Genomic DNA, 18,531 nt, shown 5'->3' with positions numbered 1-18,531 from the left:
CCTTTTGGTGGCGAGAAACTGTTGGTGTGGTCAAGTGGGTGCTGTAAAAACAAAAGCTCAGGACAGAACAGTTATCAGTCATGTACTTCATACAAAATTAGCATATATCGAATTTCATATTGATCCTCTGTGTGTAATGGTACATTTTAATTTGAATTTCTCAAAGCTAAACACAATAATTTTTCTTTATTTTACTCTTGTTCTTGTGCAGCACCACGTCCTATCACATGCCCCTGTCGGTTATATCTGTACTTTTCTGAATTATTGACTATTTCAATGAAAGGACCTAAAAGACAGGGACCAGTGTTTATCATTACATATCTCCATTTTGAGTGTGACAAGTCTACCATTTCCCTGTTATCCATAGATATTACTAGAGTTTTTTGGCTTTTTTTTTTTTTTTTTTACCTCTGTTTAAGTGACCAGTTAATTGACTCTTTACAGTGGCCTGCTATGGTTAATAATAACATGTTCAGTCATTGTCAGCGGTGTGTGTGGAGGCGTGGAAGAGATGACCCAAACGCTGGACTCACGGTGCAGAAATGAAGAGGATTTATTGGAGGGTAATGAATAAAGCAGGAACGATGGAGTAGCTGGCTGGCTGAAAGACTGGAAGAATGGCTGGCTGACTGACTAACTGAACATACTGGCGGAGAGACACATTACCATCAGACGTACATCAATGACACGACAGAACTGGTGAAACCGAGGAACTTAAATACACAGGTTGAACGATGACAATGATTGGAAACAGGTGAGTACAGGGCTGAACATAATCTGACTAATGACACGGGAGACAAGCTGACACGGGAAAAAAAACAAAAAACAAAAAAAAAAACAGGAAGTGAGAACATTAATGTGGCGAACTAAACTGAACATGAACAAACTGAAATCACTGGGTCAACGACCCAGGAACCCTGACAGTACCCCCCCCCCCCCCCCCCTTCAAAGGCCGGCACCTGACGGCCAAAAGAAAAAAAAAAAAAAAAAAAAAACCCAGAACAGGGCGGGCGGAGAGGGCCCAGGACGGAGGGACGGAGTCCACACAGAGACAGTTCAGGTGGGCGGCCACGTGGAAGGCAGCAGCGACCACTGAGCCGGTCCAGTGGGCGGCTGCGGCGGTCGAGATGAGACAGTTCAGGGGGCCGAGCTTGCGGACGGCAACGACGTGGACACAGTTCGGGAGGCCGACCGTGCGGAAGGCAACGGCGACGATGACAGCGCTGGCCCGGGGGCCGACCGTGCGGAAGGCAACGGTGGCGACGTGGACACAGTTCGGGAGGCCGACCGTGCGGAAGGCAACGGCGGCCACTCAGGCGAAGGCGGTCCGGGGGCGGCGGCCACTCAGGCGAAGGCGGTCCGGGGGCCGGCCGTGCGGAAGGCAACGGCGGCCACTCAGGCGAAGGCGGTCCGGTGGTCGACCACGCCGGCGACGAGGAGCAGCTGTAGGACCAGGCGAAGCAGAAGCCGAGGCCGAGGCCGGACCAGGCGAAGCAGAAGCCGAGGCCGGACCAGGCGAGGCAGAAGCCGAGGCCGGACCAGGCGTGGCAGAAGCAGAGGCCGGACCAGGCGTGGCAGAAGCAGAGGCCGGACCAGGCGAGGCACAGGCTGAAGCTGGACCAGGCGAAGCAGAAGCAGAGCTAGGTGAAAGCGAGGCAGCCGCAGGTGGTGGCTGGACGGGCTCCTCGGGCCCTCCAGCTGACGTGGCAGGAGGCTGGACGGGCCCCTCGGACCCTCCAGCGGAGATGGGAGGCTGAACGGGCCCCTCGGACCCTCCAGCTGACGTGGCAGGAGGCTGGACGGGCCCCTCGGACCCTCCAGCGGAGACGGGAGGCTGGTGCGGTCCTCCTGAACCCCCAGCTGACGAGGAAGGTTGCTGGACGGGCTCCTTGGGCCCTCCAGCTGACGAGGCATGAGGCTGGATGGGCTCCTCGGGCCCTCCAGCGAAAACGGTCTCAGAACCAGTGGGTACTGGAGCCCCTGGCACACACAGGACAGAACCAGCAGGTGCGGGGACCTCTGGCAGGGAAGCGGCCGGGCCAGCGGGTGCGGAAACCCCTGGCTGAAAAGCAAGGTAGCTCACAGCTGGCTCTGGGTGCTGTGGCTGCAGGTCCGGGAACTGAACAGGATGGTGGACGGGCGACTGGACTACAGGGGACTGGAGGGCGGGAGGCGACTGGACTACAGGGGACTGAAGGGCGGGAGGCGACTGGACTACAGGGGACTGGAGTGGAGGCTGAACAGCAGTTGAGGGAACTGACTGGAGTGGAGATGCTAAAAGATGAACAGAGGTAGGTGAGGCTGACGACGGAGCTGAGGTTGGTGTGGCCGATGGCTGAGCTAAAGACTGAGCTAGACAGGGAGATAGAGCTACAGCCTGGGCTAGTAAAGCTGGTGCCTGAGCAGGGGACACTTCAGCTAGCCTAACCAGGGATAGTGCGAGGGCGTGAAAAGCTGGGTCAGGAGGTGGATGAAGAGGTGAAGTAGCAGGTGGACCGGTTAGCTCTTCCAAGCCTCCAGGGAGGTCAAGCTGGGTTCTGGTTGCCCTCAGCCTGGGCGCTGGGACAGGCACGGAAGGTGGCTGGACACCAGTCACCCCCACCCGTGAAACAGGAGCGGGTGTGGAGGTGGACTGGATCGCAGCTGCCCTCCTCCTGGGAGCTGGCACCGGTGTGGGTGTGGGCTGGGCCCTAGTCCTCTGAGGAGGTGAAACGGCTGAAGAGGAAGGCCGAATCTGGGCCGCTGCGCCGGTAGGAAAAGGCTGAATGATGGGTGTGGAAACAGTGACTGGGTGTGTGGTACTGGAAGGTTTCTCTGCGATTATTTTGGTCCTCCTGCCACCACTATTTACAGTCTTTAATTGAACGGTCGTCGAGGGTGTTGAAGTGCGGATATTGTCCTTAATATATCCCAGCTCAGAGGGAGCAGAGCTGAAAAATTCTTCCCAGTCTACATCCTCCTCCAGGAGGGAAACACCCCACGGATCAGGGATAAGTTTGCTATTTGTTTTAAGTGAAGAGTCGAATGTGGAGGGTGGAAGACAGTCGCTGGAACTCACCATCTGAAAACAGTCCATGTTATGGTGGCGTGTGCGCCGCCTTCTCCGGGAAGAGGCAGCGGGCGGGGTACACAACCGAGCCTCTGGCACGGGAGCCTCCATTGAGCCGAGGTGCGAGGCGGAGCCGCCGTGCCGTGGCGAGGTTGAAGGTCCGGTGAGTAAAACGGCTGGCGGACGAGCGAGGAGCCGAAGCTTGGCCTGTGATGCCCACTCTCCGCGGCGAATGCTCCGATGCAGGTGAGGCAGCAGGTGGAGGACCGCGGCGTCTCCGAGGCCCACCCAGAGTCAGACGAGTCCCCTCAAAGACGTGCTCCCTCTCTGAGAAGAACCGCTGTTTCCACCTGAGCTTCTCCGCCCAAATGGAGAGCGCTGCGTCCTGCCGCTCGAAAAGGTCCGAGTCCGCTGGGTCAAAAGCGTGTCTTCTTGGCACGGGTCGTGTCATTCTGTCAGCGGTGTGTGTGGAGGCGTGGAAGAGATGACCCAAACGCTGGACTCACGGTGCAGAAATGAAGAGGATTTATTGGAGGGTAATGAATAAAGCAGGAACGATGGAGTAGCTGGCTGGCTGAAAGACTGGAATAATGGCTGGCTGACTGACTAACTAACTGAACATACTGGCGGAGAGACACATTACCATCAGACGTACATCAATGACACGACAGAGAACTGGTGAAACCGAGGAACTTAAATACACAGGTTGAACGATGACAATGATTGGAAACAGGTGAGTACAGGGCTGAACATAATCTGACTAATGACAGGGGAGACAAACTGACACGGGGAAAAAACAGGAAGTAAGAACATTAATGTGGCGAACTAAACTGAACATGAACAAACTGAAATCACTGGGTCAACGACCCAGGAACCCTGACAGTCATGAGTGAAATCAAACCTCTTCTTCCCTTTAGCATTTAACATTCCCAACAATATACTGTGATACATTAATCGAAACACAGCTACTAAAACACACTTTTCTTAATGCAAACATCAGTAACTCAAAATTAGCAACCAAAGGGTTAAGTCTGCAGTTCACACTCATGTGAAGCTACAGCCTCCCCCTTTAGTCTCTGTCATCCTTCTGTTCTTGCAAAAACAAAACAAAGCAAGACAAAACATCCACCCTTCTTTTACAGGCTGGGTGAATTGTTTGTGGACATTTACTAATCCTAAAGTTGGTACCGTTTTTGTCTCATTATCAAGTCAGTTAAAACTTTTAGTCGTCAGTCCATCACAGTCCAGTCACACATCCACACACATTCATACCAGATATTGCTGATAATGGAGTCTCACGCGCAACTTATTCGAGCCTCCCTCACCAGCAAGATGACGTCATCATTTTAAAGGAAAACAGTTCCTTGTTTTTTGTTTTTGTTTTTTGTTTTTTTGGACTAAATACTCTAGGAACAACAAGTAGGCCTGCAAAGCGAGAGCGAAGTGCTCTAATAGGGTGATATGGTACTACAAGGTCATTAAGATAAGATGGGGCCTGATTATTTAAGACCTTGTATGTGAGGAGCAGGATTTTGAATTCAATTCTGGATTTAACAGGAAGCCAATGAAGGGAAGCCAAAACAGGAGAAATATGCTCTCTCTTTCTAGTCCCTGTCAGTACTCTTGCTGCAGCATTTTGGATTAGCTGAAGGCTTTTCAGTGAGTTTTTTGGACATCCTGATAATAATGAATTACAGTAGTCGAGCCTGGAAGTAATAAATGCATGAACTAGTTTTTCAGCGTCACTCTGAGACAGGATATTTCTAATTTTAGAGATGTTGCGCAAATGGAAGAACGCAGTCTTACATATTTGTTTAATATGTGCATTGAAGGACATGTCCTGGTCAAAAATGACTCCAAGGTTCCTCACAGCGTTACTGGAGGTCAAGGTAATGCCATCCAGAGTAAGAATCTGGTTAGATACCATATTTCTAGGCTTTTCAGGGCCGAGTACAATAACCTCAGTTTTATCGGAATTAAGAAGCAGAAAGTTAGCGGCCATCCAGGTCTTTATGTCTTTAAGACATTCCTGCAGTTTAACTAATTGGTGTGTGTTATTCTGGCTTCATGGACAGATAGAGCTGGGTGTCATCTGCATAGCAGTGAAAATGTATGCTATGTCTTCTAATGATACTGCCTAAGGGAAGCATGTATAATGTAAACAGAATTGGTCCTAGCACTGAACCCTGTGGAACTCCATAATTAACCTCAGTGTGTGAAGAGGACTCTCCATTTACATGAACAAATTGGAGTCTATTAGATAGATATGATACAAACCACTGCAGTGCAGTACCTGTAATACCTACAGCATGTTCTAATCGCTCTAATAGGATATTATGGTCGACAGTATCGAATGCTGCACTAAGGTCTAGCAGGACAAGCACAGAGATGAGTCCACTGTCAGAGCCCATAAGAAGATCATTTGTAAAGCTGTTTCTGTGCTGTGATGAGCTCTGAAACCTGACTGAAACTCTTCAAATAAACCATTCCTCTGCAGATGATCTGTTAGCTGTTTGACAACTACTCTTTCAAGGATTTTGATATGAAAGGAAGGTTGGAGATTGGCCTATAATTAGCTAGATCTAGAGATGGCTTTTTGAGTAAAGGTTTAACTACAGCCAGCTTGAAGGCCTGTGGTACATAGCTGATCATTAGAGATAGGTTGATCATATTTAAGATCGAAGAATTAATTAATGGCAGGACTTCTTTGAGCAGTTTTGTAGGAATGGGGTCTAAAAGACACGTTGATGGTTTGGAGGAAGTAATTATTGAAGTTAACTCAGAAAGATCAATTAGAGAAAAAGCGTCTAACTTTTGTTAGACAGGAAAATGATGTTGTTTTGGCTGCGTTATTCAGAAAGGGGAGAAACAACGGGGCCAGGCCCTGTGTCAGCCTTCTCTCCCCCTTTTTTTGTTTTTTCTCACCATATAATCAACTCATGACCCACCAAGTTGACAGGACAACACAGGTGCATGTTAAAATTCTTAAGATCATGTTTAAAACCCCAAAAATGGAATTTTCTTTCATTCAGTAATCACTTGTATTAATCAATCAGCAGAAAACATGTCACAATTTGACTCTTTTAACCACTAAATTTGTCGTGTCATCACTGGTTGGTGAGACCAGTGTCTTTTTTTTGAAGTTAAGTTGTTGTCCTGCAATCCAGAGAGTTTATTTGTTAGTAGTGGATAAACTTTATCATTTAACAACAGGTGTATGTTAAGTTTCGCTGCTTTAACCTTGCTGGAAAATCTTCACATGTTCATGAATGTAAGCTGTTTCTTCATTGCGTGTGTGTGCGTTTGTAGGTGGGTTAATTTAACTTTTTTCTTAAACAAGGCATTTCTCTAACACGTGCCTTTCTCTCACATTTCTCTGCTTGTGTGTGTTTTTGTTTCACCTTTTGTTGTGATGCTCCGGACGCCTTCCCAACCTCCACAAGTCTGTTGGCCCCAATTTTATGTGTTAAAACTTCCCTTAATTTCTCCTCTAATTCTCTGCTAGCTGCTGTCTTTTCCACAGCTGCTGATTCTTGCTGAGTGTGGTTTCCATTACTATAATTTTGCTTCGGCCGCTGTGCTTGTGGGGGGCAGTTGGTCCAGCCCCGTAGCCTCCTGTATCAACACACTAAGAGATTTATTTAATATCATTTTCATCACTGTTAAATAGACCAGCAGGCAACACGCCCACCTTTACAGTGCAGACTACATGCCAGTCTCCCAACACACTCCTCTCTCTACTTCTCAATAATTCTCCACTCTCCCTTTATTTCTCCTTTCTCTACGTCAGTTTTAAAAACCCAACATATTTCACACCACAAAACTGAAACAAATCACCCCCGTATTTATCACACAATCTTACTCTGCCGACTGAAGTGCCGGTCTAAATCAAGCACGATTTGTCTCTTCTATATCAAAACCCAGCCAAACATCAAACATTCATCGTAGTCATTCAAAACCTTATTTGTAATATTATAATCAGCAAAATCAGCGTTTTAATTACAGGCATGTATCATTGTTTGCAAATCATAATTATAAAACTCAATAACACGCTAAACAGCAAGCAAAAGTCGTCTGTGCGCTTGGCCTGTAAATGGCCTGTATTTATATAGCGCTTTACTAGTCCCTAAGGACCCCAAAGCACTTTACATATCCAGTCATCCACCCATTCACACACTGGTGATGGCAGCTGCATTGTAGCCACAGCCACCCTGGGGTGCACTGACAGAGGTGAGGCTGCCGGACACTGGCGCCACCGGGCCCTCTGACCACCACCAGTAGGCAACGGGTGAAGTGTCTTGCCCAAGGACACAACGACCGAGACTGTCCGAGCCGGGGCTCGAACCAGCAACCTTCCGATTACAAGGCGAACTCCCAACTCTTGAGCCACGATCGCCCCAGCTTCACAGCAGCCACCTCATTTGCATGTTCACACACCGTCTAAAAATAGCTCGCAGCGCTGCAGCTGCACATCACACACAGTCTCATTTCACACACAGCTCTGTTATTTTATATTACAAAGACGTCCTATATTTACAATCACTCTCAGGCCTGACAGCTTTAGCGCCTACACAATTTTGACAAATTCAAGTTAACGGGTCCAACCGAAGAAAGTCCAACTTTTTTGTAATCAATTAACCAGTATCAGACTCTAACTGTATCTGGCCTAATCTCTAAAGTCCCTAACTCAATTTAACAGTGTCCAAAAAAGCGCAGATACCGTTACAAACGGTAAGGAGACTCTAACTCCTAGCTTATTCCAGGATGCCCTGTACCCCACAGTTAAGCCAAACTGAACTAACCCTGTTCGCCGACAGGTCAAGGTCGCGCGTCCACTGCCAGGAGGGAGTGTAACCTCCGGGCTATGCGCTTCTTAGCAGACTCTAATAATAATTTATAACACTTTGAAACAACAGTCAGCACCCCAAAACAAGAGTCTGACTGAGGCAAGTGCAACCTAGAGGTCAATGGAGACTCTAACTCACAAAATGACCACTCAGGTTCACTCTTATAACCAATTTGGACTCTAACCAACAAAATGACCAACTCTCTACCAAACTACTTGGGACTCTAACCCAATTTCTTAGCAGACTCTAACTGCTTTAACTTCTTCTTAGCAGACTCTAACAGCTTTAACTTCTTCTTAGCAGACTCTAACTGCTTTAACTCATGAGATTTTTCATCAAAATCAAAACAGACATCCACCAGTAATTTCAGTGAGTAGACTTTAATTTTATCATGTCCAATTTGGCACACTTTGGAAATAGATTCAACAGGTAGTGCCTTACCTTTGTAAGCCGGCTTATGCCCACTCACGTCAGACCACTGGCTTGTGCCTGTCCGTTCGACAACCTCGGACCGTCCAAACCTCCAACTTCCACCCCAATACCACAGGACGAGCCCCCAAACTGTTACGGATTCAAATATTGGGGATGGATACAAGAGGAAAAACCACAATAACAACACTGGTCCGGCCGGGTTGAGTCGAACGATGATTTTAATGATCACACGCGTGGGAGATGGACACTGTACACAGACAGCATCAGATCTCAAAATGGTGGAGCATTGATTAAACTCTTGTAGCCTCTAGTGGCCCCCACCTTATCATAAAAGCCTAAACATTCACATTCTTTCTCTCACACGGCGCCTAAGCTACGACCTTGGCTCCCTGTTTATCTGCTCCTGCTGAGATGGGGCAGAAAACTCCAGTATGTTCTGTTCTCTTCTAATCAGACAAATAAGGCGATGACTTTCTGCGAACAGCATTTCTTATAACTCAGCAGTATAATGCATCATAAAACAATATCATTCATTCACAATAAATCAGCAGTCTAATGTAATGCAAATCAGTTTAACAAATGCAATAGTTATCACCTTCTTCTAATTCAGGAGAATAATGCAAACTAAAACTACATAATAATTCACAATCTTCAATTAGGGGTATAACATGGCATAAAATAATATTATAATCCAACAAAACCTAAATAAAACAAATTAAATATACAGGAATGTCTTCATTTTCAGTCATTAAAATCAACCAAATTTCTCCAACAAAACAAACACTGAGGTGGCACTGGTTTGTTTGTGTTGGGCAAACAAATAGGAAGTTCACTCTGCTTTGTACTTCTTAAATCTTATAACAGGAAAAATGCCCCATCTAAATACATTTTTAAAACTAAAACGAAGAAACTAATAACATTGAAACCTGACAAATAATACAGAAAGAATGAAAAAAAAAATTTATTGCCATCGTGCAAAAGGAAAAATAAATCTATGTCTAGGGTTTGAAGAAGAATGTCATTGTGCAAGAGCTGTGTAAACAATCCCATCCAAGAACTTCAGTCACCGCAGTCTCAAAATGGGCTTTCCACTTGTCTGACTGACTGCCTCTAACCCCCCCCCCCCCCCCCCCACACACACACACACACGCACACACATCCTTTTCTTGATCTTTTTTTGCCTCACTGACCAAACATCCATGTAAGACAAGTTTGTTGATTGCTTCTGGGTCCTCTCTGCCAAATTTCTAATATGAATGATCCTCAATACATGTGTGACAGGAACAGCAGCACATATGCACTGATGTGGAAATCTCATCTGAAGGTATAGACGATGCGTCGGCAAAGATGGGACAACACAACAAGAGGTTTGTCCTTTCTCATTTTTAACCAAAGACACAGTGTTTCTTCATTTCTTCTGAATCACCAGCTTTTCTTTTGTGAGCCTTTTGATCTAACATTTATGACCTCTCTCCTTACTCCCCTTATCTGTGTGTCAACAGCTTGCTGGAAAAGAAAGTGGAGGCACTCCAGGGCTATATGGCAAAGCACAAAGACCAGATTCACCTGATTAGCCAGCTAGTTTTAGCTGCTGGTAAATTATCTGTGTTTGTATCTGTTAAAGTGTAACTCAGGTCCCTAAGTAGGTTATAGTTGTATAGGGCTAAAATACAAAAGCATAAAAGGAGAATCTATTTCTAATTTTGTACAGAGTTGTAAAGGGCTGTTAAATTTACAAATTAGCCTAACAGGTGAGTGGACCTGCATGTTCTTTGCCTTTAGAGCAAATTGATGTGAGCATGTTTTTGTGGAACAGACTGAAAAAGTAAAAGTTTAATTTACTACAAATCGCTTTCATTGTCAGTGGAAAAATCAAGACTTGGTTTATCAGAGTATGTGTGGTGTGTACTAAAAGGACTTGTCAAGGTCTGTCCAGGCAGACACAAAATGACATTTCGCATCCCACGAATGGTACCGTGACACCTTATTGATTCAAAGATAACAACACACCAAAATTTAGGCAATTATTTATTCCATTATCTGAGTCCCTTTGTAGGATATCTGCTTTTCAAAACACCTGGCTTGTTAATCTTTGACTGTATAAAAGGTTAAAAGTTTAGTTAATGTTTTAGCACTGATGATGACCCCAAACCTGCTTTTCTGCCAGGTGGTGAGTACTGAATACATCTAGTGGTGAGTGCCATCATTCAAAAATTCAGGATAGGAGTGTGTGGAGTACATGTAGATAATATGAGCTTTAATGAAACACGTTTTTTCATCTCAATTCATCTTTAGTAGATAATAGATTCCAGCTCAAAACACCTTGTCATGAGTCCATAATACAAAAATAACCAGAGTAGGGAATTGAAATGTAAAATGATCTTTTTAGCGTGCACAGGCTTTAAAGTACATTCTATGGTTTCCAGCCTTTTTCACGTGCACCCCCACGTCAATTTTTCTGACATCCTTTTACTTTCACTGTCTACATCTTAAAAACAAATATCTTTACTTAATGCTCTGTTCTTCCACTTTAGAACAGGCTTGCTACTGATTACTTCACACACATTCTTGATATCAAACTGATTTGAATATAAATGGAGGGACCAATAACATATAAAAGATGATCTTACGATGTTTCAATCTGTTGTGGTTATTACACTTGATTGAAGTAAATTGATGTAGATCTAAAAGGAAAAAAAAACATACCATCATGTTAAAAAAAGGGTTTTTTTTTTAGAGTGGTGCTGAAAATTTATTATGCCCTTGATGCTTCTATAGCAAGGGTAGTTCGCAGGCAGGTGCTGCTAATCAGATGTACTTGATTAACTGATGATCAGCAAGCCTGAGCACCTCTGCAGTTTTTGGCAGTTTGCTGGTCTGTAGCATTCAGGCATGTGTTAACACAATCTTCCCAGGAATGGACATCCCCATCAGTTCACCCCAAGGTCAAACCAGACAATACTCAGAAAAAAACGTTTATTGAAAAAAAAAAAAGTAAAGTGTTAAAATTCATGACATTACAATTAGAGGAAAAAACTGAACAAGTGACTTGCTTAGAAGGGCTGCCAGGAGAGAGTTTTTTCCCTCGACAAAGAACACTGCAGCACAGCTTAGGTTTCTAAAGCTGCATCTAAATAAACCAAAAAACCTCTTGAACGCTGTCCTTTGGTAGATGAAACCAAAGTGGAAATGTCTAACCATAATGCACAGCATCACATCAGGCAAAAACCAAGCACAACATATCAACGCAAACACCTCACACCAGCTTTCAAGCATGGTGGTGGAGTCATGATATGGGCTTGTTCTGACACCACTGAACCGGTGCACATTGCTAAGTGGCGCTGTTTGTAAGCTGAATATATATATTTAAAATACAATTTTTAAATATAAAAAAAATCTCTCCCCTGATGGTCACATCTCACTGCTATGAGCCATTTTGTCGTTGTAAATTTGCATGTTAGCTAAATATCTAGTTTCCCGTAACATTTAGATTTAACATTTAGACTTAACATTTAGATTTAAATATAATACTAAGATTAAACTTTTAACATTTAGTTTTAAATATAATACTTAGATTTAACATTTAAAATTGTATTTTAGATATAAAAAGTTACAAATATTTTAGTAAATGTTGTAAAAAATGACTCGAAAAAACATGTTTTTGTAAGCTTTTGAGATAAACGTGGAAAAATGTTGCTGTTAATTGCAGCATGTTTCAGTTTACAAAAGGTGCCCCATACCTTGCAGCTGAACATAAACTCCTCTGTATACCAAGTATTATACAACCAAATGTGAGGTCATCTATCCAACACTTAAAGCTTGGCCCAAATTGTCTCAAACAGCAAATATACAAAAGTCTGGCTGAAAAAGAAAAGAATTAATGTGTTGGTGGCAGTGGCCAGACCTATGGCTGGACTTTTAAAAAGCTGTGCATAAATAAATAGCTGTAAGTACTTTTAGCAGCATCATAAAAGGAAATGAAAATGTTTGTCTGTTAGCTTAACACATAAATAGCTGCCTTAAAAGTCCTTCAAAGGATTACATTTAAATGCTGAATACATTTGAGAACATGTACTTTTTTACTTTTATTTGAGTAAAAAAGTTTAATCATGAATTCCATTTGTAAACAATTATCATACTCTGAGTGGAAAAAAAAATCTTACACCACCTTTGATAAAATACATTAATTCATTCTTCTTTACCTATACATTTTAGCTATTTATAGTATAGTTTGCATTTTAATGTTCAGGTAACAATTGAATTTGTTTAATCATGTTACTAGCTAAGCTAATTAGCTAATTAGATACAAAACAGATAATGCAGTAGTCTAAATAAAAACATTTCATTAACATGTCAGTAGTCTGAGGGTCATGCGAGGATGTAACACATTGATTCTATATTTGTTTCAGGCTTTGTTGCCATGGTGATAGCGGCATGTGTTGTGAACTTCCATCGGGCTGTTGGGCTGCTGGTCATCTCCTTGGTAACCATTTTTTTCCTGGTCTGGGATTGGATGATGGAACGATATGGTGAGCAAGTGTGGGAGGCTCTTGCTCCTATCAGAGACCTTCTCAGCAGGAACTGGTGTGGGATCAGATGGTGAGAAATGAGGCAAATCATATTTCAGCCTTTCTGCTCCCATGTGCACCTTCTATGACAAAGGAACTGGGCACCTAGGGGTTGGCCAGGTGGGCTGAGAGAACGGATCTTTTCACCATAATGACACAGGAAGAAAAAATGTGAGGGACTGTAAAGATAGCATACCAAAAATCCCTCGTTGATGTGAATGATGTGCGAGACAGTTCAGCATGTGGAGGGTTTCTTAGTTTTCTAAAAATCACGGCATCCTCAGACGGATAAAGTTTCTGATTAGTGAGACTGACATGAGTGTTGCATTAAACACAATAAAATGATTTGCTGAAATGCACCCCACCTGGATCATTTTAATTTTCTTTATCTTGTAGATGGTAAGCGATGATTTAAATATATATATACTGCTTTATTATTCATAACATCAATGCTTGACCTACAGTACAGCCTTTGGCTTATGTCTACAAACCATATTACATTCTTTTAAAATCCTGTTCTGTCTAGCAGCTTTTGCGATCAGAATTATGATCTGAATGCACTGTCATGTTAAAAACATAAATTCTCTGCACACTCCTCTAGTTCAGGGTTTATCTCTTTATGTCTTCATTTCTATTTGTGTCATTTCAGATATATGTGGTATACTGTATGACAATGACTAAGGCAGGACAAGCAGAAAAAAGGGGGCGGGTGAAATAAAGAAATGTACAATGTATTGCCAACTGCCACTCCCGTAAGAAAAACAAACATACTGTCACGGTGAGTTGTGTGGCTGTCAGTGACTGGACCCACGTGCAGGACTCGGAGACAAAACATTAACTTAAACGACGGCTTTATTTGCTGGAGAGTCACCTTTGGACGATACATAAACAACAACTTAAACTAACTAGACAGGAGATGCTGAAGGAAGACGACCATGGATACACACACAACAAACGTGGAGGACGCAACAACTGGCAGGGAAAAACACAGGGCTTAAATACATACTGAGGTGATTAGGGAATGTGAAACAGGAGGAGAGCACAGCTGGGACTCATCAGACATGACAAGACAAGGGGAGGCAAAACTCAACACATTGACATAGTACACAGACTTTCAAAGTAAAACAGGAAACTGAACAGACGTGGACTAAACTAGGGGATACAGTGACAGAAATCAAACCCAAGAGAATCAAAACACATCATGAAAACAAAGATAACTAATACAAACAGAAGTTTTTCTGTTTGTATTAGTCCACAGACTCAGGACCGTGACAGTACCCCCCCTCAAAGGGCTGGCGCCCGACAGCCCCAAACAAAAAAGGCACAAAGCACCAGGCCAGGGTGGGCGGAGGGGGCCCAGGACGGAGGGACAGAGACCAAACAAAAAACAAGGAGCACAAGAGACCAATGTCCGCGTCATTCATACGAAAGCAACAGCGATATTCCACCACTGTTTCACCATAAATAAATAACATCAATGTAACTAAAGATAATGCAGCACTTGATCCTTTTATTGATTTCACACAGATACATACAGGTCATTTCCTAAAAAAGGGAAATGTACTATTAACATTCTATTACATGTATGTGATTATTACAGATGTAATTCATATTTCAGAGTAGCAATTGTAAATTACTTCGTGTAATCAAGATGAGAGACCACGGCTATAAAAGCGAAGGTGGATTTGGGAAGTCTGTCGCAGTCATATCCTGTCCGTTTACGCGAGCAACCCATTGCGGAAGGTGCAAGATTGATAAGGAGAGTCCTCAGAATTCAGCGTATATTGCGGGACAGACAGGATCCTTTAGCTCAGCGCGACAGTGTGCTCATAGAGAGATATCGATTTTCCCGTGAGGGTATTATTTACTTAACCAACTTGTTGACGAGGGGGTGCAGGACCACCACCTGTCTTTTTTTTGCTCTGCCCTTTTCTTGGTTGCTGTTATGAACAAACAAACAGATTATTTCAGGGTCTCTTTCCAAGAGACGACAAGCAATATAAGTGATAAATATTACCATTCTGTAGAATATTCTTATATTTCACTTTTACTTGTTCCCATGTTCTAGTGGGTCCTGTTGTGGCTCTAATGTGAAAGGGGGTATAATATAACATATTATATAATGTAATATAATATTGGATAATATGGTGTGATATGATAAATCTACCCTACCGCCTACTGGTGTTGGCCAGAGGGGCCGATGGCGCAATATGGCAGCCTGGCTTCTGTCAGTCTGCCCCAGGGCAGCTGTGGCTACAACCGTAGCTGCCTCCACCAGTGTGTGAATGTGAGAGTGAATGAATAGTGGCATTGTAAAGCGCTTTGGGTGCCTTGAAAAGCGCTATATAAATCCAATCCATTATTATTAATATTATTGAATTACTTACGAGTTTGATTTGTCAGCAACTTTCTGCCAGCCCTCTCTCCTTGCTTTTGCAGCCTTTGCAGTGTTCTCTTGCGTTTTAATTAAACTCTGAAACTCCTGAAATCCCTCACTCAAGAGTTCTTGCTCTGCTGCCGGAAAATACCGAGCACGCCCCTTCGACATTTTCGCCGACCAATCAGCGGGTTGCCGATCAATGTTTCTACTATCGATGCGTAGCCCCTTTTACGACACCCAGTGATGTCACATTCCTGCGTCCAGCTGTAGTAATCGTCAACAGCAGGTGTGTTCGGGGAACCGGATTAGCGAGCTCACGGTTAGCGCAATGATTTGATCTTGGATGTGTCATTTGATCTTGGATGTAGTAAGCGACGTACGAAGAACGGGCCCCAGAACAAACCAAAAACAGGTCAACACAAAACAAGACTATCCACGAGTCCATAGCAAAGTCCGGGAGTCGACAACACAAGAGCCGAAACAGTTCAGGGGGCTGACCATGCACACGGCAACGGCGGCGACGGGCAAACAGTTCTGGAGGCCGGCCGTGCACACGGCAACGGCGGCGACGGGCAAACAGTTCTGAAGGCCGACCACTCGGAAGGCAGTGGTGGCCACTGAGCAGGTCCGGAGGGCGGCCGCGATGCCAGTGGTGGCGACGAACTCCTTCCGGAGGCCGTCCCCGAAGGCCATGATGCCAACTTAGCGGCCTGGAAAACAGCTGGCAGAGGCGAGGCGGAACAGGTCGAGCTGGCACCGACGGCGGCGTGGCAACCGCAGGACCAGACGAGGCAGGACCAGACGAGGCAGGACCAGACGAAGGCGGAGCTGAAGCTGGACCAGACGAAGATGAAGACGCGGAGGCCGGACCAGGCGAAGATGATGAGGACGCGGAGGCCGGACCAGGCGAAGATGATGAGGACGCGGAGGCCGGACCAGGCGAAGATGATGAGGACGCGGAGGCCGGACCAGGCGAAGATGATGAGGATGCGGAGGCCAGACCAGGCGAAGATGACGGCAGCGGGACGGCTGCGGAACCTGACGGCAGCGGGACGGCTGCGGAACCTGACGGCAGCGGGACGGCTGCAGGAGGTGATGTGGAGATGTGCTGGCTGGGTCCTCCAGGACCACCAGCAGACGTGGCATGAGGCCGGACGGGCTCCTCGGGCCCTCCAGCAGACGTGGCATGAGGCCGGACGGGCTCCTCGGGCCCTCCAGCAGATGTGGCATGAGGCCGGACGGGCTCCTCGCGCCCTCCAGCAGACGTGGCATGAGGCCGGACGGGCTCCTCGGGCCCTCCAGCAGACGTGGCATGAGGCCGGACGGGCTCCTCGGGCCCTCCAGCAGACGTGGCATGAGGCTGGACGGGCTCCACGGGCCCTCCAGCAGCCGACACTTGAGGCTGGCTGGGTTCTCCTAAACCCCCAGCAGACGAGGCAGGTCGCTGGTTGGGTTCACCTGAACCCCCAGCTAACATGACGTGAGACTGGACGGTTGACTGAAACAGAAGTTGTAGTGGTGGTCGCGATGATGGTCGTGCTGGGTGTAGTGATGGTTGTTGAACATGCAACAGAGCGGGTAACCGACTCTCAGCAACTCCTCTCCGGGGAACAGGGACGGGTACTGGGCCTGGTCGAACCTCAGCCACCGCCACCTGAAGAACAGATACAGGGCCAGGGAAGAGCTGTGTTCTGGCTGCCGTACCCCTGGGGGCCAGTGTGGGTGCAGCAGCTAGCTGGACCGCCGCTGCTCCCACCCGAGGAGCTGAAACGGGTGCAGGAGTCAGCGGGGTCTCAGTTGCCCCCACCCAGGGAACCAGAACAGGCACAGGCCACGACCAGGCGCCCACCATCCCCGCCCGTGGAGCAGATACAGGTGCAGGGATGAACGGAGCGATAGTCTGCCTGGGAACTGGAACCGGACGCGGAGAGCAGAGCAGAGGAGCTGTAACAGTCACTGGGAAAACCAGGTTTATGGTACCAGACATGGTTCTAGAAAACCGAGACTTACGGCAGGCTGACCTTGGTAAAACCGCTATTCTTAAGTTGTCCAGGTTGACGTTAGCAGTCTTAGAAAAAACGAGTTCAGGGGCAGTCACAGGTGCTGGAGGAATTATACAAGCGGTATCTGAAGAAACTGGGTGTGAAGCAACATAAAACACAGTCTTACAAAACGCAGCCTGGGAAGTTGCACACACAGTGTCCAGGGCTACTGGCTGAAAAGCACGGCGCACAGAGTCATACAAACATGATCGTGGATCCGAAACTTTAACTTGAGCAACCACTTCTGCAGTGTTCAAACCAAGTATTTTTGCCAGCTTGGTAACAGCAGATGACACCTGGTTGGTCTTAACCTGGACAGTCACAGGACGTATAGTCTGGAAGAGTTCACAATGAGCAACACAAACAGTCTTTGAATAAGCAGACTCTAGGCTTCTGAAATTTAACTCGGGGGAGGTTATGGAAACATGAGGTTTATCATAGGAAGCCTCAGAATGAACTGGCTGGTGAGCCGCGTAAACCATGGGTGAAGCAACACCAACAACAGCCTCATGAGGTATAGCCTGCACAGCATAGATGGAATGTGGCTGGGAAATTGAACTGTCCCTGTTTAGTTTAGCAGTAAGAGAAATAGTCTTTTGAGCTGCATCTTTAATGTCCCGAGTGAGATCATGATTGTCCAAGTCAGAAAATTTCATAACAGATTCACATATATAATCTACATCTGGAAACTCACTATTAACTGATCCAAAAACAGATGGCTCGGAATCAACATAACCTGCCTGAGAATGGTAAATGGACTAGTTCTTATATAGCGCTTTTCCACTCTTCTGAGCACTCAAAGCGCTTTACACAACTTGTGCATTCACCCATTCACACCCATTCGCACAAGCACAACTGACATTCACACTCCGATGAATGCATCGGAGAGCAATTTCGGGTTAGTATCTTGCCCAAGGATATTTGGCATGCAGACTAGGGGGAAGCCGGGAATCGAACCACCAACCTTCCGATCAGTAGATGACCTGCTCTACCACCTGAGCTACAGCCACCCAAGAGAAGCGAAAACAGAAACCCCAGTCTTTTCAGAATGAAACCCAGAAACACCACTCTCAGTTACAGGACAAAAAACCTCTTTTGACTCTGAAATAAGGTCATCTGATTCCTGAATATTCTCAAACTTTGAAGAAACAAAAGAGGGAAGATTAGAATGCTCAGAGTCCCGAAAGACAACCTCAGAGTCAGCCACCTTGGG

General features: G+C 45.7%; 1 protein-coding gene across 1 annotated transcript in view; it reads left to right on the top strand.

The window, feature by feature from the left end:
* LOC113033639 (solute carrier family 28 member 3) overlaps nucleotides 1–18,531 on the top strand; it is a 46,586-nt gene that overhangs the window by 12,466 nt on the left and 15,589 nt on the right. The window contains exons 2-4 of the mRNA XM_026187633.1: nucleotides 9,610–9,695; nucleotides 9,831–9,922; nucleotides 12,738–12,927. Coding sequence (XP_026043418.1) covers nucleotides 9,610–9,695; nucleotides 9,831–9,922; nucleotides 12,738–12,927 — 368 coding nt within the window. The remainder of the gene's footprint in view (nucleotides 1–9,609; nucleotides 9,696–9,830; nucleotides 9,923–12,737; nucleotides 12,928–18,531) is intronic.

This window comes from Astatotilapia calliptera, chromosome 12, assembly GCF_900246225.1.
Source record: "Astatotilapia calliptera chromosome 12, fAstCal1.2, whole genome shotgun sequence".
Taxonomy (NCBI): Eukaryota; Metazoa; Chordata; class Actinopteri; order Cichliformes; family Cichlidae; genus Astatotilapia; species Astatotilapia calliptera.
Note: the sequence above shows the minus strand (reverse complement) of the source record. Positions and strands in the feature narration are given on the sequence as shown.